The 27,431-nt window shown below is 39.4% G+C and overlaps 1 protein-coding gene across 1 annotated transcript in view; it reads right to left on the bottom strand.

The window, feature by feature from the left end:
• The window catches only part of LOC141440567 (retina and anterior neural fold homeobox protein 2-like), a 93,478-nt gene extending 66,287 nt beyond the window's left edge, over positions 1-27,191 (bottom strand). Inside the window, exons 1-2 of the mRNA XM_074105125.1 lie at positions 26,858-27,191; positions 10,901-11,130 (exon numbers count right to left, since the gene is read on the bottom strand). Of these exons, the coding sequence (XP_073961226.1) occupies positions 10,901-11,130; positions 26,858-27,179 (552 nt within the window). The 5' untranslated portion in view covers positions 27,180-27,191. The remainder of the gene's footprint in view (positions 1-10,900; positions 11,131-26,857) is intronic.
• Positions 27,192-27,431: the final 240 nt, after the last annotated feature.

The following is a 27,431-nucleotide window of genomic DNA, read 5'->3' as shown; positions in this document are numbered from 1 at the left end:
TTTTTTCTCGGGTCTTGGGTGTTTAATATGTATTTAAGTATGTATCTATCTATATAATTATATTAATCCGCTGCTTAGTACCCATATCACAAGCTTTGCTAAGCTTACTTTGGGACTATGTCAATTGGTGTGAATTGTCCCTTGATATTTATTTTATTTTATTTTTATTTTTACCTAAAAAAATGGTATAATTGCCTTCTTAACTTTGAAAATTAACCATGAGCTTTACTGTGAAGAAAAACATCTTGAATAAATCCGCGCACACACCCACTTTACCCACTACATGAAATCCAATGGTGTGTGCTACTTTCTAATTCGCACTAGGCCCCCGTAGGAAAATTATAGCCCAAGCTCTCATTCTGAGCGGAGGCCTGTACTCTACAATATCGTGCTCTGCGTAAACTCAGGGAAAAAACGTAAATATTACTTGTAAAAATCCTTCGAAATATGAAAATCTTCAAATTATAAATAAGATACTATTTTTAATTTACAGGGGTGTGACTAGACAAGCTTGCGTTAAAGCGATCTCTTCCAGCGAGCTACGCGCGTGGCTCTGACCCGGTTAGCCGCCGGATGCGGGGACTAACTTGGGTGTTGAGCGCATCACTCGGCGCACTGACTGCAAATAGGCGCAGTTAACCCATTCACTGCCGTTGACGCCCATCGGCGTCTTGGTGTACCCTCATGCGATGCCGCTGACGCCGATGGGCGTCTGTTCTACAGAAGCGGCTGTTGCAACACGCACACCCGCGTCGAGCTGAACTCGATTTAAGGCGGAGGTTTTCTGGTTCTATTTAATTAAATAAACAATTGAGTAACGTGAGCTTATTCTTTTTAGGGGTAGATATGTATGTACTCCAGCCAATCCTTGAGTGGACGAGGAGGAGGAGGGGAAGAGGAGGGGGGGAGGAGGAATATTCTGTTAGGATTCGAACCGACAAAGAGTGAAGTGAAGGGTAATTTTAGTTTATTGAATTGAATACCTAGTAGAATGGTGAAGGTTGTGTTGCTCTGAAGATGAGCTCTGGTTGAGTTCAAAACGCGTCAGTGAAGTGTAGTGGTGGTGTTGTTGGGTTTGTGTGATTTGTCTGTATTCTTACTGAGGTGGAGAAATTGCATGAACACACATTTCTTTCATAAATATCATAAGGTCGTGGGTGAGCAAAATAATTGTTTCAGTTCATATGTAACCCGACTCACACTTGGACGGTTTACTGTCAATAATGTGTGTAAATAAAAAATATATATTCGCTTGAACACCAGGTTAATGGAGACACAGCTGTGTGGTCCCACGCGTTTTATTCGCCGATTAGCCGCGGTCTCGCACCACCCTAATCCAGCCCTGCCTACACTCCGGCGACACAAAAACAATTTCGAAGTACATTTACTGTGTTCATTACAAACCACTTCGCAATGAGAGTTTCACTGCGCAATGGATACAAAGTTTTGAAGTAGCCGTGGCTGTAATGTCATCTGCATGAAATCGAGGCATTACATCATAACCTATCATTCGTTATTGTTTGCTAATGGCTCTATTGAGTGTTAATTGTCTGTTTTATTGCATGTTTTTCTTAGTGAAGCATAAGCGAAGCAGAATGTCGCTGCTTTAGTTGGATACTGTCATATCTCAATAAAATATGTTATTTTCAGAGGAGCACCATGCAAAAGAAACTACTTTAGGAGTAAGATTGGTTTTTTGGAATCTTTTTGTATTTTTTATTTCAATTCCAAATTTTTTACTTTTACGGTCATCCAGTAAAACCTAAATTGTATTTATTAACTGAAATGGTGACCAGCAGTGGTGTAGCAGTATAGCACGCGGTACGGAATACCGAGGACCTGGTTCGATTCCCAGTGCTGGTCTTATTTTTCTGGTTTTTCTGTGCATCTATATTTCAGTTTGTATTTTCAATTTACTTTAGGAGTGTTTTTTCTTATACGGCTCTTCTGAAAAAAAGTCATTTTTTTTTAGTCTGACACTATTCAACTAAAGCGGCGATGTACTCACCCGTTTCGAGCTCAACCAAAGTTAATCCTCAGAGCAACACAACCGTTCACCATGCATGCATGCGTTTCCACCAGAGATGTGCGAGGAATGTGTTTTAACCCCCGACGCAAAAGAGGGGTGTTATAAGTTTGACCGCTATGTGTGTCTGTGACATCGTAGCTCTTAAACAGGTGGACCGATTTGAATGCGGGTTTTTTATTTGAAAGCAGGTTTTTTAGCGATGGTTCTTAGATCATAGCTTATATATGTACGTCCCACTTTTGGGCACAGGCCTCCTCTCAGAAAGAGAGGGCTTGGGCCGTAGTTCCACGCGGGCCCAGTGCGGATTGGGAACTTCACACGCACCATTGAATTGCTTCGCAGGGTAGTGCAGGTTTCCTCACGATGTTTTCCTTCACCGTAAAGCTCGTGATAATTTCAAATGTAAATCCGCACATGAATTTCGAAAAACTCAGAGGTGCGAGCCGGGGTTTGAACCCACGATCCTCTACTTCAAAGGCGATAGGTCAAACCACTAGGCCACCACGGCTCTCGTTCTTAGATATTTTTATCAAAATCGTTCAGCCGTTTTTGAGATATTGAATTTTGAAGTCACAAAGTCGGGGGTTTTCCGACTTTTTGTTGGTTAGGTTGGTTGGTTATTCATGAACCAATAGAAACGGTACGCTTGATTTACCTCGCCTCGCTGCGCTCAGCTGCAGGGCTACTACGAAACTCGAAACTCGACGTTCGTGTCGTGCGGTACCTCTGACACATATTATTTAATACGAGAGCGAGAGGGACCGTACGAGACGAACTTCGAGTTTCGAGTTTCGTAGTAGCCCAGCTGTTTCCACCAGAGATATGCTGGGCGAGGTAAATGTAGCGTTTTTTTCGTTAATTAAAAACACATCCACACTAATTATTGGTAGAAACGTAGCTTCAATGTCCGATTTAATAAATGAAGTGATTCATTCTCCTATAGACTAGTTAATGCTCATGTCCATGCTGTCCGTGTCGGCATCACCCACCCATCATTAAAAGAGCAATTAGGAGTGGAAGTGGTCAGCCGTGACAAAGCTATTTAACGGCCGGTTACGGCGGGGACCGTAACCGTCTCCGGCGCTAATCTGCAGTTAATTGATATTTACACTATCGTGTAGTGAAAATTTACAGTCGTGGTTTATATATGATTTATAGTCAAAATGCCTCGCCGTTCGCCGCCGTCGTGTGTGTTAGCGTGATGTCCTGTGCGTGGTATTTTGACTATGAGTGAAAATCACGAAAGTATGAGTGTGTAAGTATGCTTGGTTACTCTTTCACGCTAAAACGGCTGGAAGGATTTCGATGAAATTTGGTAAATGAATAAATCGACATCTGGAATAACATATTGGCTATTTTTTATCCAGATATTCCCACGGGATAAGGGATAAAAACGCGAAATCTCAACCGCTGGGTTCAATGTGGCACTTTTGTAATGCAACGTCAAAAAGACCTTGTGAATATAAGTATTCTTGATTATGTACTACCTAAGCGCTTATTCGGTCAAGCTAGAACAAAGTATCTCCGATTCAGATAAAAAAAATGTTTTCGTACATTTTTCACTCAATGGTTTAAGTTTGTCATATCCATACATTTTACAAACAAGTCACCGCCATTCCCATAAAACTAAATGATAATCAGCGTAACTTTAACAACATAATGAATGAAGTATAAGCCGATTTTCTCATAACAACAAGAATAAAACTTGACAAAACTACATTACATTAGCAATTAAACTGCCAGCAAAGCATACGTTACCCGCCCATACAATGTGTGAACGTAATTGTTGCCCCAAAGGATAAAAACCATGTCCTTTATACAGCACAAAACATGACTTAAAAGCACTTAGGACACTTTCGAATACGAACACGTTTGCAATTCAAAATGAATTTAATAGCTGAAGAAACAAGGTCTCAGTTTGTGTTTAGACTTAAGCTAGGGGTGCCACGAGGGTAGAAAAACGTTTAATAGATCGTTTGGGAGCCAGTCGAGCGCGCGGGATAAGCATCAGCCCTATTGAACAGATGTACTTGGAGCTGAATTGAGTCTGTTGCGAATAAGTGTTTTGTTTTTATGAGCAATTACGTTAGGGCTTTTTAACGTCAATAGTTACGAAAGCTGGTTATTGGTTCTTTGATATTTCTACAAACCATTTCGATAGAGTTGCTTTAGACAAATAAAATTTATACTTGTCTTTGTAGCTATACGTTTCATTTTGACTCTTTTCGCGGAAAAAGGAGGGAGTTAGACTCATGCTCATGTAACAATTTGCGACCTTCTTAATATTAATAGGGCAATTTTACAATGATTTCTGTAACTTTGAACATGAAACTACCGTGAGACTGACATTTTAAATGATAAAAAAATGGATGATAACTCAAGTCTGAACTTTAGCTCGTTTCGGGCTAATCCATAATTCTTCTGGGAGCAACGCGACTCGTCAAACATGTTGAACTAAACTCGATTAGAGACGTGTGTTATCCGTTTATTTATCATTTAAAATTTCTGTTACATTTGTAATGATCATTTTAGCAGCCAGATTTTTTTATCAGCATTAAATTTGCTCAACTAAGTCAGAGTGTTGATAAGGACTCTTGGTCCGTACACTCAGAGACGCAGATTCTAATCCGCCACGTGACACATGACCATTTTTTAACCCCCGACGCAAAAAGAGGGTTTTTTTTAAAGTTTGACCGCTATGTGTGTCTGTCTGTGGCACCGTAGCTCTTAAGCGGGTGGACCGAATTGAATGTTTTTTTTATTTGAAATCAGGTTTTCTAGCGATGGTTCTTAGACATTTTTCATTAAAATCGGTACCGTAAGGCCGGCCTTGGGTTTAACTCGGTCTTGGTAAATTATTGCTTTGAGAATATGGCTCTTTGCCACGTGGTTGGTGTTAATTGATCGATCACGTTTTTATATTTCGATTTTACGTTTTATTTTACGTTTTGATGTGGTTTTCATATGGGCCAAAGTAACCTCCAATAGGTCAAAGTACCCGACCTTACCGTATAGTCGTTTTTGAGACATTGAACTTTGAAGTGAAAAAGTCAGGGGTTTTCCAACTTTCTGTTGGTTAGGTTAGGTTATGAAAACAAGAAATTGTATCCCTTAAGAAACACTGGCCGATTAGTAAAGGACTCTCCTTATTCTTCAGATCCTTGCCACCCAATGCTGAGTGTAGGCCTCCAGCAGTGCACGTCATTTTTCTTCATGGGTAGATAGCCGGGTGAAAAATTGCGTTTTCATCTCTAGGGTGGTAAGTATTTTTTTAAAATTTTACGATTAGCCACGGAGTCAAAGATAATTAAGTTACGTCAATGACACATTTTTTCACGTTTCGGTGGCCATCTAGATGCAAGTCTTGACCAAGGAGCTTATATACAACACTGGAGGTTGGAACGCCGAACATCCATTTGAAACAAGAAATTTGATCTTTATTACTTCACGAACATATTCCATCTCTTTCTTTAGTTAGGTTAAGAAAGAGATGGAAGTCATTCGTGAAATGTGAAAGATAGAAATGGAATATATAAATAAGTAATAAAGGTCAAACTTCTTCGTTCGGCGTTCAACCTCCAGTTTTGTATTATAAGCTCCTTGGTCGTGACCAACTCGATTTTTTTTTTAGAGTCGGCCGTGGCCAGTGGCCAGTCGAAAAGGTACCGTTGGAGGTTGGATATAAGTAAATTAAAATTTATTATTATTCTCATTTTTTATGTATTTTACTTTCCTCACAGTCAAAATGAAAAGTAGAGTGTCTAACATTACCCATTTCCCCTCGCGAACTATTGGCGCTCTCACTTCGTTCGAGCGCCAGAAATATCTCGGGTGAAATGGGTCACTTTCCACCCTTGGTTATCAATCTACCATTTCTCAGTCTTGTTAATCTTACGTTTTGATGCCAGAAAGTCGATAGTTTGTTTGCAGTCTGTGCTTTACCCGTTGCACCAATCATCCACTCAGCATGTTTCCAGAGTGCACCGATAAGATCCTTATCACCTGCAGTTCGATCGTTATTGTGCTGGCTCTTCGGGAGCGCTGGGCCGTGATGGCATTGTGACGTCCCTACAACCCAGAAACATGCTTGATACTCGCACAAAAGCACGCTAGTTACTGGCGAGAACGAGCTACCGGTAGCACACCGGTACACATGTCTATAGCTCGCACGTTATCGCTTGTGTCATTATTTGTATAAAGATTGACATACGCACGTCAGCTACTTGCACAAAAATGAGTGAGCTACAAGCACGTGTATTTCCAGCCGTATGCGTATTGAGTATCTGCCCATAGCTCGCGTGCTATGAGATCGCAGTTCGTTTATGTCCCTCGTGGACAAGTGGGGAAAAATACTCGCATGCTGATGAATGATAATGGTGTGCTTACACGCTTGTGTACCGCGGGCCCGCTTGTGTATCAGGCAGGCTGGTTTCATCATCCCAGCCTATATACGTCCCACTGCTGGCCACAGGCCTCCTCTCAGAACAAGAGGGCTTGGGCCATAGTTCCCACGCGGGCCCAGTGCGGATTGGGAACTTCGCACGCACCATTGAATCGCTTCGCAGGTTTGTGCAGGTTTCCTCACGATGTTTTCCTTCACCGCAAAGCTCGTGGTAAATTTCAAATGTAATTCCGCACATGAATTTCGAAAAAACTCAGAGGTGCGAGCCGGGGTTCGAACCCACGACCCTCTGCTTGAGAGGCGATAGGTCAAACCACTAGGCCACCACGGCTTCAGGCCACCACGGCTTCAGGCCACCACGGCTTCACTAGGCCACCACGGCTTCACTAGGCCACCACGGCTTCACTAGGCCACCACGGCTTCACTAGGCCACCACGGCTTCACTAGGCCACCACGGCTTCACTAGGCCACCACGGCTTCACTAGGCCACCACGGCTTCACTAGGCCACCACGGCTGTGTACCGCGGGCCCGCTTGTGTATCAGGCAGGCTGGTTTACCGTGGGTCAAAATGAACTTGGAAGATCTGACTCACTAACTTGAAATTTGATTCAGATAAGTAAATTGGATGAAATGCAAGTACGGTCAAGAAAAAGTACAGTCAGCAAAAAGCTTTGGTCCGGCGCTCTTTCGCCCACTCCCACTGGGTCCACTGGGATTTCCCAGTTGTTTATGAGACAAGTTTTTACTAGCTAAGGGATTAAGCTAGTTTTGAGTGTGACTGTACGTGTTGCAGTTATTTTGATAGCCTATAAAGTTCTGATGTTTATATCGCAAATGTAGGCACAGCCATTGTTTCCCTCCTTACACAATAAAGGTAATTCATCCGTCAACGCTAATCCCACAATTTCTATAAAACTTTTTGCGTTCCTATCGCCCCTACACGAGAATACCGACAACCACTCACACCACCCTAAACTTGGGGTGTAAAAACGAAATTAGCTTGCCCGCTCGCATTTTTATCTTGGCGTAAGAAAGCAATTACGGAGCCACCAATATACTAAGACCCTAGTGCGTGTTCGGCGGTTCCCCTATTTCGTTTTATCCCTCTTGTGAGCTAAGGGGGGTGGGAGCTCTTGGTTGTCTGGTCGCGTCTGACATATGGTTGGATTGCAAGGGGGCCTTTGCCCTCTGGTCCGTTGTTTGCAAAGTGTCGTTTGGCTTAATACACTCAGTTTTCAATTCGATATTAAATGGAGTTTAATTCTGATAGTTCGCGGGGGATAAACGGATTTTTGTTTGATCTGCGATGGACTTTGGGATGTTTAGAAACTAATTGATAAACTATACCTATGAGATGTGGTACGGTAGACTACTCGGAGTAAAGTCGTGGTGGCTAAGTGGTTTGATAACAATAAAAAACTTTTTTTTTTTTTATTCGACTGGATGGAAAACGAGCAAGTGGGTCTCCTGATGGTAAGAGATCACCACCGCCCATAAACATCTGCAACACCAGGGGTATTGCAGATGCGTTGCCAACCTAGAGGCCTAAGCCATCTTAGGCCTCTAGGTTATCCCATGATACCTCAAGTGCCAGTAATTTCACCGGCTGTCTTACTCTCCACGCCGAAACACAACAGTGCAAGCACTGCTGCTTTACGGCAGGATTAGCGAGCAAGATGGTGGTAGCAATCCGGGCGGACCTTGCACAAGGTCCTACCACCTGCAAAACCGAACTGGGCAAGACCGAAAAATCAAGTAATATTTTTCAAGGTTTTTGCGTTTTTTACGGAATTTTCCAAGTTTAGGTATATTTTACAACTTAGTGTGCAAACTTAGGCGTCATAGTTTTTCTTGTTTTGTTATACTTACTACCATCATGATTTTTTTCCAATTTTTAACTCCCGACGCTAAAAGATGGGTGTTAAGTTTAAACGGGTGGACCGATTTGAATGCTGTTTTTTTATTTGAAAGCAGATTTTCTAGCGATGGTTCTTAGACATTTTTAAACTTTAAAGTGACAATGTCGGGGTTTTCAAACTTTTTTTCAAACCAACAGTAGCTTTTAAAGACAGAGTTTTAGGGGCGCTCGATTTTAATGAAAATTTGCACTCTAATTATGATTCTAGAAACCACTGATATTTAGGGGCTAAGCTTTTACTTACCCTGACTGTGAGTGAACACTAAACGCTATAGCCTCAGGGCCCTGGACCCTCCGCGCCCACTTTGTTTGAGTTTAACTTTATTTACTTACTCGTATTATCGAGATGAAATATGACGTACAAGTGGTACATTATTGAGTGCAAACACTCGGAATGGCGCGAGGGCTGCCAATTTCGCCAATAATTCATCATCACCATCTGAGATGGATCGCGTTGGATGGCCAGGTAATGGCCACGGGTTCAAGGTGGATGCAGACCGCTTCCAACAGAAACAACTGGAGGTCTATGGGGAGACATATGACCAACAATTTAACAGCGAGAAAATACCGTTCCTTCAAGCTTTATATTTACCCAAAAGAAAAAGAGGGGTGTTATGAACTTATGAGTTTGACACCAAATGTCTGTCTGTTTGAGATTGATATTAACATAATCCTCCTTCGGGCAAGCGGGTAAAAAGACGACGGTTTTTCAACTTTTTTAAGTCATTCCGGCCATGTACATACGAATCGACTGAATCATGACCTACTGTGGAACCTTTTCGTAGAAAAAGTCATAGTAACATCGAATTGCTTGACAAGGGAATTTATTACGGACACTTACTGTGAGAGCGTTCTACAGTAGATCAAGAATCAAAAGATTCGACTGTAAGTAACGTACGGTACGTCCTCAAAGCCACTCAAAACACTTCTACAGCATTCATTTTCAAAACGTTTCACTCTCCTACAAAGCGTACAAAATTCATTAAAAATGTTAAAACTTACAAAATATTGAGATACTATATTGACCACATATTTAGCCCCCCCTTATACGCCGGCAATGCACACGAAGTCCTAATAATGATGTAGGTATCCATGGGCGGCGGTGATCACTTACCATCAGGTGACCCGCATGCTCGTTTTCCAGCTATTTTATATAAAAAACATATGCTCCGGTTTGTCAGACAATTCTCCCCAAATCTAAGGAATTACCCCTTTGGTGGCAACCCTGTCTAATGGAACGTTTAATTGCGCTGTCAGGGTGTTTGTCCGCGCTAGCAACCCTTCTGTAATTACTGGCTATTCACAGCTGCGCGATTGGAGAATTTCGAGAAGAACCTGGCCCTATACTAAGAAGTGCAAAATTACAACTTCGTATATCACCGTTCCGCTGACACTTACTTTATATTGTTTAGGATTATTATTAATTGCACATCAAATAAATAATTGCCTATCAAATTATTCTCATCATTTATATATTTTTGTACATCAATTAAATTGCATGCATCCAGACCGATGGTCACGAATCGTTACCGAATGGGTTTCGAAGGATGGTCAAAGGAGCAGAGGCAGACCCAAGAGGAGATGGCGGGACGACCTGAGCGCTTTTCAGCTCGATTGGCAGGAACATGCTCATGATAGGAGAGTGGCGAAATAAAGGGGAGGCCTTTGCCAAGCAGTGGGACATATTACAGGCTACATAAAAAAAAATATATATTTCAATACAAATTTAAAGTTTCCATCAATATAAGAATTTGTTATGTCAACCTCCTAGTCATCCCTATATTTATAAGAAAAATCAATGGTGCCTACATTTTTGAGCCTTTTGAAGAAGAAACAATGGGTCCTTGGGGTTTGAGTGCATTTAATATTTTTTAATTATTGTCGTCCAAATTGATTACGGCTTCAGGTGACTAGAGAGCTGGCTTTTTCTTAGCACAAGTATTAAGCATTGCCATCAGCGTGGTAATGCTGCCAGCCTTCTGGGCATCTTACCATCTGGCAGTGATTTAGGGCAACTTTTTTATTTATAATTTTAGTTTGTATGTAGTTTTAGTTACCTTTATTTTGATTTGTACTATGTTATTTATTAATAAATACCGTTTATTTAGATTAGAATAAAAAAAAAAAAAATTGTTATAATATGTGTTATATTCCTCCATAACAACTTGACAAATGAAACTAATTAGAAAATATAAAATATTTCAAAACTAGACTTACTAAATGGCTTAATGAATGTTTACTGAGTATTTGACACAACACAATGTAATATTCAATTAATGTATAGTTTACGGATGAATTTCAGCTATGATTTGCACACTTACTTGCAGGTTGAGTACGCTTGCCCCAACATAATTTAAGACCTGTAACTAACCGTATTCTTGCAAATAAATTATTTCTATTTTTATCCAGCAAAATGTAGACTTAAACAGACATGCCTTGTCTCGGACTACGAAGACCCTGGGTTTTATTTAGGGGGTGGCAACCAAGTTAACCTGCATGATACGACACTGCTCACGAGCAAGTATGATGAAAAGACTGTTAGAGACTGACCTGCACCCGCACCTCGGGCAGATTGACCTTCATCGCCAGCTCCTCCCGCGAGTACACATCAGGGTAGTGACTCTTCTCGAAGGCCCGCTCGAGCTCGTGCAGCTGGTACGTGGTGAAAGTGGTTCGGTTCCGGCGGTGCTTCTTCTTGCCGTCCGGCGCCGGGTCGTCGTCGGACGCGGCCGGCGACTTGTCCGGATGGAAGCCGTCGTTGCTGTTGCAGGAGCCCTCGCCTGGAACAGGTTGGTGCTGTTTTACATTAACGAATTTATGTTCATTTGCTCAATGGAAAAAAACGAACCAACTTATAAATATTAAAAAATCCCTGCCATTGTCGTTTCAACGTAAAATAAAAAAAGTGCCTATCTGTCTTTCAAAGGGCCGGCAACGCACCTGTGATATCCCTCGTGTTGGCAGGTGTCCATGGGCGGCGGTGATTGCTTCCCATCAGGTGACCCGCACGCTCTTTTTCCCCCTCTTATATAATTAGTTCTACCTTTTGTCCTTCTGTCTATGTCTATTATCTTATCTAACTATTTGGTCTAAACAATAATAAGTTTATGCCTTTGAATGTTTATAGAAATAAATAAATAAAATAAATAAAAACGGCTCAGCCGATTTTTATCAAACATAGCCATGACAAGAAAACTCGCTTTGACGTGAAAAAAATTGCATCAAAATCGGTGCTACGATGCTGAAGACAGACAGACAGACATTGGCGACAAACTTATATCACCCAACAACTGTTACAGCTCTTTTTGCGTCGAGGGTTAAAAAGAACTACAGGATGTTAATACCTTCTACCAGTCTGCCAAGATCCTTTTTCTCACAAACGTAGAAAAGTAAATTGAAATCAATTTTTAACAAACTGAGTGGCTGACTCATCACCCAGCTCAGACCCCTGCACTAAACATTATAATACCACTATTTAGTTCGCGCTATCACGCGGTAGGTAACTACTGAATAATAACTCAAAATAACTTGAGCAAACAACGATACAGCCGGTGCACGCAGGGTTGAAAAGCAGCACTATTCAGAACAAAGATTATACAACGTTCATAAACGCAAGTCGTAACACTTTATGAACTACATAATTATTATACTTAGGATTTTTTACTAATTATCACTGGCTCATCTGGGGATGTTCGATAAACCTGTACGGAATCCGATCCTACGTGAAAGAGATGTGTTTTGTATTAAGATGCCTAGTTCCAAAACAACGTTACACAAGAAGAACTGTTTTATTATGTCCGGAAAAATTTATAATAATATTTCCGTGGAGTTGAGAGCTCTGCCGTGTAAAAGTTTCTGTTTAAACTTAAATCCTGGCTAAAGGAAAAATGTTTTATAATATTAAGGAATTTTTGACATAGTAACTAATGTAAAGCTGACATGAACATATTGTATCTAGTTAATGTAATTAAGAATCTAATTTTTGCATGCCTATTAATGGTGAATTATGCTGCTCTGTATTTATATTTTTTGTACTATCATCTTCATGTACCATAATTCTGGCAAATAAAAAAATACTATACTACTACTACTACTCAATGTTGATGTAGGTACCTAAGCGTATCAGTTGAGAACAAAATAAAACATAGAGAACTGGATCTGACTTGTTATATTTTATTACTCATTTTATTAGTGACAGTTAGACCTAATAAAAAACGTGTAAAATTAAATCAATCAATTTAATTTTTTGTGTCACTATAAAATCATTATAAAACTACATTCATATTTAATTTAGTATTAAGTTTTTAGTAAGTTTTACCCGACTGCAAGGAGTGGTATTGTTTTGATAAGTCTTTATTATACCCAATAATCACTTTTAGTAAAGCGATTAAATGTTTCCAACCCTGCCGCTGCCGGCGCGAGGCGAATCATTCGTCATCGCGTATCGCGCCATCTCGCGGCTTCCGCGCGCTCTAATTGTTACGAATGTTTTCGTTCGGAGCGTTCAGCTTGTTTGGAAAAGGGACCGCGGTGGGTACGACATGCAACGTAAGTTTTTAAAATTATGAAAATAACTAATATTTACACCCGGCTTTGCTGGCATTTATTTAAATTGAATTGAAATTCACGTATTTTACTAAACTAATTTAGGGATTCTGAAAAATTTCATCGCGGTCTTCATTTTAACTACGAGTATATTTAAGTATATGAAGAACCTCGTGATAAAATCGTGTCTCTAGAAATAGGGTTGGGATTTCAGGATTTTACATACGTAAATCCTTAACACTTCGGAATATCTGGATATACCTAAGTCCTATTTAAAAATACAGCTGGCTTTAAACTAAATGTGGAAAAGCAATAACGTATTGAGCATTAAATTTAATCGAAATTCGTCAATTACAAAACAGAGGAAAATAGAGCGAACTTTAGTAGATGTTTATGCAAATTGATGAAATTGAACCAAAAAATATTGCTATCCCGGAAAATTGTACGGTTTTCGTTGCAAAATTCCACGCAAACAAAAATATTTACGCACAAAATCAAATAAAATAAAATTAATAAGTAAACAGAACTAGCTTCTGTAAACAGTGCACATATTCAAGGATAATAACGCCCGGAAACAAAACATCCATCAGCCCGTACGCGCCCGCCCGCGCCGGCACGCGGCGCGCGAGGGCATTACACGGGTTAACAGAATACTACTGGCAAGGACTCATAAATACCTACATGATGATTTTGAATTGGTGATCAGACATTAAAAATGATCAGATATATTTTTACAAGCTTTTATTTAGTTTCACCTGTCCTGTTGCCTGTCTGTCTGTCTGTAATCAAATATTGCAAGTTAAATTTGACCAACTTCCAGTATTCAGGTTGACTTGAAATTTGGAATACTTATGTAAATCGCGTGACACTACAATAATCTAGTAGTGACGTCTTAGTAGTCCAGCCAGGATCTTCTCCGCAGGACGGAACTCTTCAACGGTTAATAGCATCGACTTGAAATTTGGTATGCAAATGTAGTTTGGGTGACAATGCAAGTACAGTCAACAAAAAGTACCGTCAGCAAAAAAGCTTGTTATTTAATTTCGTAATCAATAGTGAAGCTGTGGTGGCCGAGTAATGTGACCTCTCAAGCAGAGGATCGTGGTTCAAACCCTGGCTCGCGCGTCTGTGTTTTTTGAAATTACATTTGAAGAGCTTCACTGTGAAGGAAAACATCGAGAGGAAACTTGCACACACCTGCAAAGCAATTTAATGGTGTGTTAGAAGTTCCAAATCCGCTCTGAGCCCGCGTTGGAACTACGGCCCAAGCCCTCTCATTTTGATAGGAAGCCTGTGCCCTGCAGTGGGACGTGAAAACACAACAACGTGAGGCTCGCTGCTCTGATTTACTTGAGTTTATTAATACCACTGTAAGAATGACGTAAGCTGATTTAAAATCGGAAAACAAAAATGAATTGTAAAACAAAACGCATGTAATCTGACTTAGCCAATTGGATTGACTCCCCGCCTTTTGAAATAGACTACACCTAATTGGTTCGCAATCCTTAATCGTCATTTTTTTAAACATACTGTTTTTTCTGACTGAGCGAAAGAAAAACAGAATGTTGCGTTCTAAACAATTCTAAATTCCGTTAAATTATCAGAAAGTTTTGGACAAATTTGTATTGTATTTTTTCTTTTGCAAAAAAAATATTAATATAATATAGTTAATTCTTAACTTACTTGGCGACCGGATGGCCAAGGGGTTAGAGAACCTGACTACGAAGCTTGAGGTTCCGGGTTCGATTCCCGGCCGAGGCAGATATTTGTATGAATAATACGAATGTTTATTCTCGAGTCTTGGATATTTAATACGTATTTAAGTATGTATTTATCTATATAAGTATGTTTATCCGTTGCCTAGTGTCCATAGTACAAGCTTTGCTTAGTTTGGGACTAGGTCAATTGGTGTCAAAGTGTCCCATGATACTTATTTTATTTACTTATTTAAAGTTCTGCGTGACGACACACCATGCGACTCTTTGTAACACGGCGTGACGTCACTAGCTTCCACCCCCGAACTTTGAGGCGCTTGACAATGGAAAAAAATTGTTTCTGATTCTGACAGGGTATAGTACATTGTGTATTAAGGGACGTAAGAAGGGAATTACTAACGAGGCGGAGGGCTTTTAATGACTCTATTTTGTAATCCCCTGAGGCCCACACACACAATGATTTTCATCACATTGCGAGGAAAAAATGCAAAAAAAATTGTAACTAAACGCTTCACAGATCGGCAAAAGAAAGACGCTAAGAAAACAATCGAATAAAATAATGGCTACCTGCCAATACAGTCTACAACAAAATAAAATCGAAGTTCGTATCGTACTGTCCTTCTGACTCATATTAAATAAAATATAATAATTTAATCAGGCTCTAGACCCATATACTTCTGACAGTCTTATAATGATAATGTTAAATAATATTCGCGTCAGAAAAACGCAAAACGAAAAACTTCTATTTTTGAATTGCGTAGTAGCCACCCTGATTGTCACTGTTATCGAGTCGTTTACCATAGATAATGCTAAGCTAATTATTCCAACATGCTAAAACATATATTAGTAAAATTATTTATTTATTTATTTAAGGAGAACCAACAGCTTAAAACACAATATATGTATGTAGTAGGAATAGCAACACAGAGCCAATTACAGGATCCCACAGATAGCCATAGTATACATGTTTAAGCTTAACTTAAACGAGGTGACGCGCACCATATCAGACGGCACACCGTGCCAAACAAAACACCACAAAACTTCAAATGGAATTACTACACTTCTCAACACATAGTACTTATTTCTTTTAAATAAATATTATTAAATATGCAACAAAGCAAAATAATTTGATATAAATTTGAAATATAAAAAGAACGAAGTTTCATGATGCGTGGAAATTTTTTATGGTGTAAAATTGATGATGTAAAGTTTCAAAGATGTAAATAAAACGTTGGCTGACTTGAAACCTCTTTATTCTGAAATGACGTACCTACTTACTGTTTAAAACTAAAGTCACAACTCCCTTGAGAAGAAAAGCTATACGTAAATCCATAACTCTCGCAGGAACCATCAAGGCCATTGTCCTTTAGCATACGAGTACAGGCGTGTAATATTAACATTGACGAGCAAGTGTAATGAACAAGAAACTACTTAATTGGTTTAAATGTGGTACTTACTAATCAAAGAACAAAAAATTTTTGCGCATTAAATCTACACTTAACCAAAACACGTCATTCTAATAATTAAATCGACCACCAATCAAAATGAGTTCACAAAACCTTAGAGTCCCCTTGTCTTATCTGAATCGACTCCCACACTTACACACAATACAACAAAACTCTGTTTCACAAACACACATTTATACGTCAACTGTCACTTACGAAACCGATTAAGAAATAAACCAAAGTGACAAATAGTACAAATTGATTGAGCGATCAAAATTCGATGCTCTCGTTCCAACACGTGGTTGTAAAAGAGATAGCAATACGCATTAAGATCACCGCGCCAGATTACATGTGTTACAGACCGACAAAACAAATAAAAATATTATGGCCAACGCATTAAGAGGCGCATTACCATGATAGGATCTTTTTTTTATAATTATCGATAATCTGGCAACACTCTTATAATGGCCGTTTTTACTGGCAACCCTAATCATGTGTCAGATTTGTCGTTTTGCTGCATATTAAAGCTCATCGGGAGTAATGAATTTTCGAATGTTAGACGCTGTTTGACTTTGGGCTTTAGCAGGGTTATGTTAGAGTCGCTTCGTTTAGTGACAGCTTAATGACTGGGCATGTTAATCGTAATTCGATTGTGGGCTAATTGAGAGTGCGGCGATAATTTTAATTAGGCGAGCGTTGGGTAATGATTTGGCGAGTTTCGACGGCTGGTTTGGAAATGGTAACGGCGCTGTTTTGGCGTTTCATAATGTATATAAAAGGCGTGGTTAATAACTAGTCAAATCGAATTAAGTGCTTAAATAAACGTACGGCTTGTCGAGGATAAAAATTACGTAACAAAAAAATACGAAAACATTTTAAACTACATACAGTAAAAATTATTTTTTACCTCTTTCTAGTTCTACAATACAATAACTCTTTATTACACACTAACACATAGTAAGCAATACAGAAAACAGGTATAAACACGGAGAAAGAGAGAGAGAGAGAGAGAGAGAGAGAGAGAGAGAGAGTCTACATATTTGTAAAGTCATCATCATTCTAGCCTACATAACCCACTTCCCACTGCTGGGTATAGACCTACTATAGTTCAGTTAATTAATGTCGACTTACTGAACCGCTGTAGCTTGTCTACTATACCACGCGCCATATAAATCTGCCTAAAAGTTCATTACTTAATACTCAGTTTTGACACATTTTTGAGATACATTTTTTATGCGACGTTTTCACGTTGCTCCCGGATTGTGTTCGAATCGCTTAACGGTATAGTGCCTATTCAATTATTGGAATTATACCTGTACTCGTAAAGTCGGGGCAGTGAACTTTTAAGCCAAGTTAGGCGGCGGAAGGTATACACATAAAGCCCCAGTGGGTTTTCTAATAGTGGCATAATTTACTGCAGGCCTGTTTGTTTACGTTTTGGATACGTAGTCAAAACATGAATATTAAAACAAAGTACATTAAAAACAAAAATGAACGCCATTAATTTCATACAATTGTTTTTTTTGTGATTTCAAATGATTGATAATTTTTTAAAGCCGAATTGTTTTTATAATGTAGAGAACGTATAATCGAGTCAAGTCAAAGTCTAATCTGCTTATAATGTGGTACAATAATGATGTCCTGCAATAAAGAAAGAAAGAAAGAAAGAAAAATGATTTATTAATCAATCAATATATTATCAATAAGTATGTGAAACACACATTTCACTAGTAGCTGGCATGCAAAATATACAGTAGAACAGTCAAATGTAAAATAATCATAAAACACACCGAAATTTACGTAACTCAATCCATACTAATATTATAAATGCGAAAGTGTGTGCGTTTGTGTGTATGTTTGTCCATCTTTCACGTCGAAACGGAGCCACGGATCGACGTGATTTTTGGCATAGAGATAGTTTATGAGCCAGAAAGTAACATAGGCTACTTTTTATCCTGGAAAAATGCATAGTTCCCTAGGGAATAGCGCGCGATAACCGAAATCGACGCAGGCGGAGCCGCGGGCAAAAGCTAGTAAAATAATAGTTTAAAAGTACAATCATTAAATGTCACTGTAATCGATACAAAATTAATTAATTCCATCAAATAGTAAAGCCTAAATAAAATACTTATTTTTATTTATAATTACAAATATCGTAAGACATAATTAACTCATGTATCATCTAATTGCCCCAAAGTGCAGCAAACGTCATCAAAAGTAAACAGCGCTAACCGAATCGAAATTGACTGCATTACGCTGGTTCGAATGACCAATCATGGGTCGCGGCGGGAAATCATCGCGCTGCGGTGCGGCGCCGCCGGCGCTCGGACTATAATGGGTGCTCGCACTACGCCTCATAAGGCGAGGCGTTGGTGGCAGCGGGAACAGTACGAATATAAGGCTAGGCGTTAGTGGCAGCGGGATTAGTACGAATGTGTGGCCTGTAAACAGGAGCAAATAATTAAAACATAGATCGTACTACGATCTATTTTTTAATAATTTGCTCCTGTTACAGGCCACATCCAGTATAAGGCGAGGCGTTAGTGGCAGCGGGATGATCAGTACAACAAGTTCTTAATTTAAAAGATCGGTCAGTAGGTACGGTCGAACAAATTGAATCATGACCCAGGGTAGAACCTTTCAATAATCAATTTAACTGATTTCCTGGACTAAAGTATGAGATGTCAACATGACATTTAGTAGCAGAAAGGTTTCAGCCTGGGTCATGATACAATTTGTTCGACTGTACATTCGAGACGTTGGTAGCAGCGGGGTGCAAAGTCAAAGTCAAAGTCAAAATATCTTTATTCAATTTAGGCTATAACAAGCACATATTAATGTCAAAAAAAAATCTACCACCGGTTCGGGAAAACCTCCGTTGAGAAGAATCCGGCAAGAAACTCAACGAGGTATATTTTTTTAAACAGATTTAAAATATTATTAAATGATATGTATACATCACAAGTATTTAACACAACTTTATTTTTAACACAGTAGATTCGCTATTTGAAGTAATCGCTAATGCGGATCGGAAATATTTCCAAATATCCCTGCCCATGATGTAGTCATTAACTTTATAATACGCCTTAGATATGTCTTCTTGACAGTAGATCTGAATTTTGTATCTGTTTCATTTATACTAATATTTTGTGCATTGCTATGCAGTTGATAGTTTGTGCCGCAGCACGCCCTCAGCACGGTGGCGCCGCCCTGCTGCCTACTCAATGTACGTGGTGGTGCATCACATGGTGATCAATACAAATTCATAATTTCAAAGACTTTTCGGTAGGTACATAACATAACGTTTTAAACTTTCGTGATTCTCACTCATAGTCAAAATACCATATACGGGACTTATCACGCTATTTTTACACAAGTAATATTTACCTCGACGTTTCGGCAACGTTACAGTTGCCGTGGTCACGAGTTGACTGAAGTGTGGGGTGTCAAGTCTGCCTAGCAGCGCGAGTTCTTCGAACTACCCGCACTTGATCACTAATAAAGCCGGCACTCGTATCACGAACTACCCGCACTTGGTCACTTTTATTAGTCACCCTATCACACCGACACACAACACTAACAACGTCCGATCGTCCCTCCGAACATTCATCCCGACGCCGACTCTTATTAATAACAGGATTCCACTAAGATGAAAGCTTATACCCATCGTCCCGGTTGAAATTCTTATGCTTTTTTATTTCAACTGATTCACGTACCATTCTTGAGTAAAAATGACGTTCCGTGGACAGAATTTTGGGATTGTGAAGCTCAATCCAGTGGTCTGGCCCTTACTGCAACAAATGCTCGGCTATGGCTGACTTGTTTACCTGGCACCTGGCTGCCAGGTTTTTGTTTATTCGGTACATATTTTCGCTTATTTAATAAGATTGATTTGTTATAATAGAAAGATGTTAAGCGTTATGGGAATTGTTCGCCATCTTGTAACAGCCTGACTTAAAATGCTTACGCGCCCGCTCCGCTCCTTCATGGACCACAACCTTAACAAACGCACTAACTCGCTTTAGTCCCTCTAACACAGCCTTAATTAACACGCGTCCATACACATGCACATACAGTGAGAAGATAGAAAGAGACCCGAAACCGGACCGATATTAGAGACAGGCATTTAAAATGGTTTTAGAATTCCAAATTAAATAAATGGAAACAAAAGTAGTAAAAGGTTTATGATACTTTGAAATATTTTTTTTTTATTTGTGGCAAACGAGCATGCGTGTCATCTGATGGGAAGCAATCACCGCCGTATAAGTACAAACTACTCAAGAAGTGTCATTGGTCTGTTGCTGGCCTTATAAGAAATTATATAAACCTTTTCCTTTTTATTATTTTATGCTATTCGATGTTTCACAAGGTCATTTGAGCATTTATTCGGTATGATTTTCGTGGGTACTCTTGTTGATATGGTAGAAAATTCTATTACAAGTATCTATCAGAAGAAGGTTAAGGGTACTATGATATATTCTGTGGTTAAGGGTTATCTAGTAGAAATGCAGGACGCCTAATATATCGAAAATAAATGTCATCACATTCTACAGCCCATTCATAAAAAAATGTGACCACGACAATGAGGCAGTTTAAACGCTCTAATACCTATCGAAAATACAAATTGAGACATGGATGCACAGAAAAACCAGAAAAAGAGACCAGCGCTGGGAATCGAACCCAGGTCCTCAGCAATCCGTGCTGCGTGCTATAACCCCTAAACCACCGCTGGACAGGAATATAGACACGAATTTGTCCTATGCATACATATCCCAGGTTGCTTATTTCTACTACGCTACTTATGCAGCAGCACTAGCGACATCTATGTTCCGCTCTCATCGAGAGACGTCACACTCTTTCGGAACCAACCGCTCACCCAGACAAGAGATGTCGCTACTAAGCAATCAAATTATGATTGGTTTTTTGGAGTATTTTTGTAACAAAAGTAACAAATTTGGAGTTGAAATAAAAAAGAATCCAAAAAAACAATCATGCTCTAATACCTAACAATTTTTCAAATTTGTGATTGAAAATCCCCAAGTAATAACCTAGTTTATTTTTCACCCTGCCTACGGACTCCTAAACCCCCTAACGCAATTAAATTCATAACCAAACATACCGAAGCTGATCACGAATCGGAAATAAAACAATGGCGAGCGCGCAACTCGCGCGATAAGCCTAATGGGCTAATTAATAATTTCACACAAATTATAACGACCCCCGACCCCGGCACGCGGTCAATAGGGGGGAGGGGGTTTCATAGAACCCAGCTTAGGTTGCTTTTTTAAGTAAGTTGACTGACGACCTAGTCAAGTGGTTAGAGAACCTGGCGATTCCCGGGTTCGATTCGCGGCCGGGGTAGTTATTTGTGTGAATAATACGAATGTTTGTTCTCGGGTCTTGGAAGTTCAATATGTGCAGGTGGTAGGACCTTGTGCAAGGTCCGCCCGGATTGCTACCACAATGTTGCTCGCTAATCCCGCCGTGAAGCAGCAGTGCTTGCACTGTTGTGTTTCGGCGTGGAGAGAAATACAGCCGGTGAAATTACTGGCACTTAAGGTATCCCATCTTAGGCCTTTAGGTTGGCAACGCATCTGCAATACAAGGTGATTTTTTTCACAGAGATAGCTTTTGAGGCAGAGAGTTTCTTAGGCTACTTTTTATCCCGGAAAAATGCACAGTTCCCGAGGGAACAGCGCGCGATAACTTAATTCCACGCGGACCAAGTCGCGGGAAAAAGCTTAGTTATAAATTTCAATATCAATTTCCTTTAGACTTCAGGCGCTGTAACAGAATATCAAATAAATATCCTGCCTTCACAATCGCACCTCTCTAATGTACCAACACTTACAAATTGCCTGTACTTAGATTTCCCAACGCCGGATGCGGCTGTCATCGCGTTCTAATCGACGCAATCGCAATCGACGCACAATCGATCGGTATCGATTAGATGCATCCGGTTGGGAAACGTAGTTGAGCTTTGGATGTCTTAAAACGAAATTAACCGAATCCAAAATGCCACAAACAAAAGTAAAAAAAAAACAAAAAAATACTTATTTGTGTAGATTTGTTACGATAACCTAACCAACAAAAAGTTGGAAACACCTGACTTTGTCACTTCAAAGTTTAATATCTTAAAAACGGCTGAACCGATTTTGATGAAACATATCTTAGAACCATGGCTAGAAAACCTGATTTCAAATATAAAAAACGCATTCAAATTGGTTCACCCGTTTAAGAGCTATGGTGCCACAGACAGACATAGCGGTCAAACTTATAACACCCCTCTTTTTGCGTCGGGGGTTAAAAACACGTCACTTCCAGGTCATAATTATCATTATATGCTACAGAACAACCGTAGCGTGTAATTAAATATACTCGCTAGGGTGCTATCATTTACAGCGCTGCTCGAGCAAGCGGCTTACATGCCGTAAGTCCATTACGCCCGCTCATGTAATATGTACACGCAGGACTGGTGCCCCATGTGCGCTAGGCGAAGCAATTTTAAGAGAAGTCTCTTCGTTCCATTCTCCATACAAACGTAGTCCCGGTGTCATTTGAAAACTAGGCAACAGAAATAGATGAAATTTTGTAAGTCTGGACTAGACGTAATTATCTATGCCTGTGGTTTTTGGTTTTTCAGATTTTCTGGTTTGTGGTTTCTCAGAAAGTCGACAAAAAAAGATGAAATTTTGTAAGTATGGACTAGCTGTAATTATCTATGCCTGTGGTTTGAGGTTTTTCAGATTTTCTGGTTTGTGGTTTCTCAGAAAGTCGACAAAAAAAGATGTCAACTTTGCACGAGAATTACAGACTAATAAAGCATTTTAAAAAAATCGAAAAAACCACAGTCATAGAAAATTATAATGAATATCTTGATTGTAAAATATCATTGATTTCTGTGCTATATTTTTCGTATAATATGAGGACAACGAAACCCAAAATTCAACCGCCCAAATCTTGAAAAGCCTGTAGGCTCTCGATATTAATTACGGACGTCGTCGCGGAAGGCATGGGGGGGACGGATGCGAGCGCTTATGTCACGAGCGATAAAGACAGCAATATCCCGAACGAATAAATAACGCGCCGCGCGGCCGGCGGGGAAACTTCTCTTAAAATATAAAAAATAACGGGTACAATTTTTTACACTAAAACTAATAGACTTGGATGAAATTGGATACGCAAATACCTGGATCTATGTAACAATTTACATAGGCTTATATTTATTCCATATATATATATATCATATTTTTACATATTAGAGATTAAGCTATTTACGTTTGATCTTCTCTGTCGCATTAGGTCAAGCCTGTAACGATAGATGTAAGTGTGTGTGCAATAAATAAATAAATATTTATTTAATATCACACGAGTATAACACACCGATTAGTCTAGTCAAAGTAAGCCAAGCTTGTGCCATACAGGCAAACAGACAAACATACTTAAATATGTAGATAAACTTACTCGAGAGCAAACATTCGTATGTTTCGCACAAATATTCGTCCCGACCGCGGATCGAACACTGGACCTTCAAGCTTCGTAGTCAGGTTCTTAAACCGTTGGGCTAAAATTTCGGAAATACTTCATTTTTAGGGTTCCGTAGCCAAAATGGCAAAAACGGAACCCTTATAGTTTCGCCATGTCTGTCTGTCTGTGTCCGCGGCTTTGCTAAGGGACTATCAATGCTAGGAAGCTATAATTTTGCACGAATATATATGTAAACTATGCCGACAAAATGATACAATAAAAAATTAAAAAAAAAATTGTTGAGTACCTCCCATAGACGTAAAGTTGGGGTGTTTTTTTTTTCTCATCCAACCTTGTTGTGTGATAGGTCTTTTAAAATAATTACGGGGTTGCGAAAACGATTTTTCGATTCAGTGATTTGTTTGCAAAATATTCAAGTTTAAAGTGCGAATTTTCATTAAAATCGAGAGCCCCTAAAATCTAAACCGGTGGGTGGAAAAATTTGTCAAAATTGAGGATGGTAGTAAATATATAAAACTTACAAGGAAAAATAACGATGAAGTTGTTCTATTGGATTAACATGTCTAAGTATCAAGTGGTCTAAAATTCTTTGACTCAAAATCGCCGGAGCTCCGCGGCGCTTGGCTTCGCGCCTTGATGCAACTCTAACCTAACCTAACCTAACCCATATCGAAAATACAAACTGCGACATGGATGCACAGAAAAACCAGAAAAAAAGACCAGGACTGGGAATCGAACCCAGGTCCTCAGCATTCCGTATTACGTGCTATAACCCCTACAACACTGCTGGACACGAATTTTTCCTATGCATACATATCTCAGGTTGCTTATTTCTACTTTGCTACTTAAATTCAAATTCAGCAAATCAGCAATTTCGTGACTAGATTCCCGTCCAGCAGTGGTGTAGGGGTTATAGCACGCAGCACGGAATGCTGAGGACCTGGGTTCGATTCCCAGTGCTGGTCTCTTTTTCTGTGCATCCATGTCTCAGTTTGTATTTTCGATATGGTTTCACGGGATACCCGTAAAAGTAACAAATTTGGAGTTGAAATAAAAAATACAAAAAGACTCCAAAAAACCAAACATAACCTAACCCATGTTTTTTCAAGTTTTCGACAAAAACAGGTTAGGAGGACCAGCTGCTTTTTAGACCAGTTGCTACTTAAACCAGCAACTTTATTAGACAAAATTATACTAACCCGTTTAAATGCTACTTAGAGTTATGCTAGCTTGGGTACTAATTTAACGTTTAACGTGTGAAAAAAAATATTGAATGAGTAATTATATCATATTTTCATAGAGCTAATTTTTTAGTTTTAGTTTAATATGATATAGTTTTATCTCAGAAAATTAATTAAAATAAAAATAAAATGTCAACTATCCTCGCGTAGCACATCTACGGCGTAGCACGGAGCACCGTAGCACGTTACGTAGCAACTTTAATTGCCTACCAGTTGGAAATAAATAAAACTATGAGTCATAAGATTGAGTGACATATAACAATTCTACTATTCCTTATTTATTCATATATATATATATATATATGAATTGTTTTCCCAAAAACCGCGGTCGGACAGACAGACAGACAGACATGGCGAAACTGTAAGGGTTCCGTTTTTGCCATTTTGGCTACGGAACCCTAAAAACGAAATTAAGTAATTCCATTTTGATTTTGTAGTCGCTAATCTTTACTCGGAGCTGTCGCTCGCGGCGACCGGCGGCGGAAAAGACTTCGACGCGCGTACTGAACTTTACTGAAGATTTTATTGTCCATAAGTTATTAAAAATAAATAAATAATAATAATACAAGTTTTTTCTCACTTTACGTTATATTGGCTATACTTGCATTGTCAACTTAGAAGTTAATCTGACTCGAAGTGGATCAAAATTAACTTGCAATATTTGAAGCAAACAGATACTCGAGATGAAGTTAAATAAAAGCTTATAAAAATAAATAAATTAAAGTAAGATTGTTACATGTTGTTGGTACAGTCGCAGGTGAAATTTTTCGCGGCAAATGCTTAGCGGATACTTCGTAGGAGCCACATTAGCGGCATACAATCCGTAGATATTTCAACTAAAAAAGAAACGGAATCCTGTTCGGTGTATTTTGTTGACCATCTATCTGTCTGTCTATCCGTCTGTCAACACCCTTTTTCTAAGGAAGCGTTGAAGTTACTCAAACTGAAATTAATATCAAATACTCAGATCAGAAGCAGTAAATAAATAAAACTTCTAAGTTATCACAATTAGAAGATACACTCATTAAAAAAGTATCTTCCTAGAAATTGTTGTAACTGTAGAGCGTAAAGGGTACCTAGGTACTTCTGGTTGTTCTAGAGTCTTAAAATTTTATAGGTACGCATAGAAAATGATACGCCACTTCTATTTTACGTGGCATTTGCAAGTAATAATAGTATTTCAGTTTTAGAAATGAAAAAAAAAACAGGGCAACTATTTATTACTTAACTACAATTTGACACCAGCAAAGTCCAGATGCCCTTAAATTCAAAAGCCTTAATTCAGGCGTTATAGGTAGGTACGTTCGGATCCCTCACTTACGTATCCACTTTTTCATACTATAGTTGTATAGAAAATTTGCTGCATTATGTTAGACCATCGACTGTGCTCCGTAACTAGCGCATTCGGTTATAGAATGACTAGTTACGTTATTCATATAAAAGTACCTACTTAATACTTAGCTAAAATTCTACTCCAAGTTTAGTAACGTAAAAAAAAAACTCTACCAATGTAATCGACATCACAATCCAGCGCGAAAATGGAGCCAGTCTTATGGACAGGGCACTCTTCCGCAGGGAAAATACTTAAGGGAATTGTATATTTTAGAGTTTTTATTTCAATTCTACCTTCACAATAGTGCGTTATAAAAAGATAATTCATCCCTTATTAAGTCAAAGTTAAAGTCAAAATATATTTATTCAATTTAGGCTATAAAAAGCACTAGCAAGTTTAGTTTGCATGTAGTTTTAATTAATTTTAATCTAGTTTTAGTTTATTTGTTGTTACCTTTCCTTGTGATAATAGGGTTATTAAAGCTTTTGTACTACTAAAAACTTATATGAAGCAATAGATGCGTATTATTCACATTACTAGCGATCCGCTCCGGATTTGCACGGGTGCAACTTTTCTATCAATTGATGTTCTTATTCACTAACAAATTAGTCACATAAAACACTGACCTTTCACTCATACACCACATGGGTCTATAACTTTAACACAACCTACCCACAGTCCAAAACGTCACAGCTTAATCAAATCAAGATGCGCCACTCAGCACAAAACCGCCGACTTACCAGCACTCTCCACGGGGTCAGGCGACACCGCAGCCTCTTCTTCTCTCGCTCTCAGTCCCAAGATGGCGTCAATCGTGTGCCTCGGGCCCGGCGCCGGCACTTGTGTCAGCAGCCGGGACTTCACAGCATCCAACTGGTTGAGGTGCATCTGCTGAGCGTGGAAGAACATCCCCATCCGATTCAGGGTTTCTAGGTTTTGTTGGTGCTGGGTTAGACTATCGGTCACGTTGATAGAAGAGGTAGAATTAGGGGTGCTCATGTGAGATCGAGGGCTGTTGGTTTCGGAGCGGTCGCGCTCGAAACACTCGTCGGAGACGTCCATCGCGGGCGGAGGCGCGACGGCAACTGCCGCCAGGCTGCGCTCCCCCGGGGGCGTGGCCTATTCTCCATTGAAAGTGCGAATTTCGTCGTGATTTGTGGCATTAGCATCCCCCCGGATAGTTTTTCCCTGATTGGGTTTATTGTGCGAGGTGTTGCGCGATGTTATTCAGGTTCAGCCGGAGTTTTTATTAGTTGCGATTCGGTTAGCGTTTGTTAGGCGCTTGGATACGCTGGAATTGGTGATTTATTAGCT

This window comes from Choristoneura fumiferana, chromosome 22 (genome assembly GCF_025370935.1).
Source record: "Choristoneura fumiferana chromosome 22, NRCan_CFum_1, whole genome shotgun sequence".
NCBI lineage: Eukaryota > Metazoa > Arthropoda > Insecta > Lepidoptera > Tortricidae > Choristoneura > Choristoneura fumiferana.
Note: the sequence above shows the minus strand (reverse complement) of the source record. Positions and strands in the feature narration are given on the sequence as shown.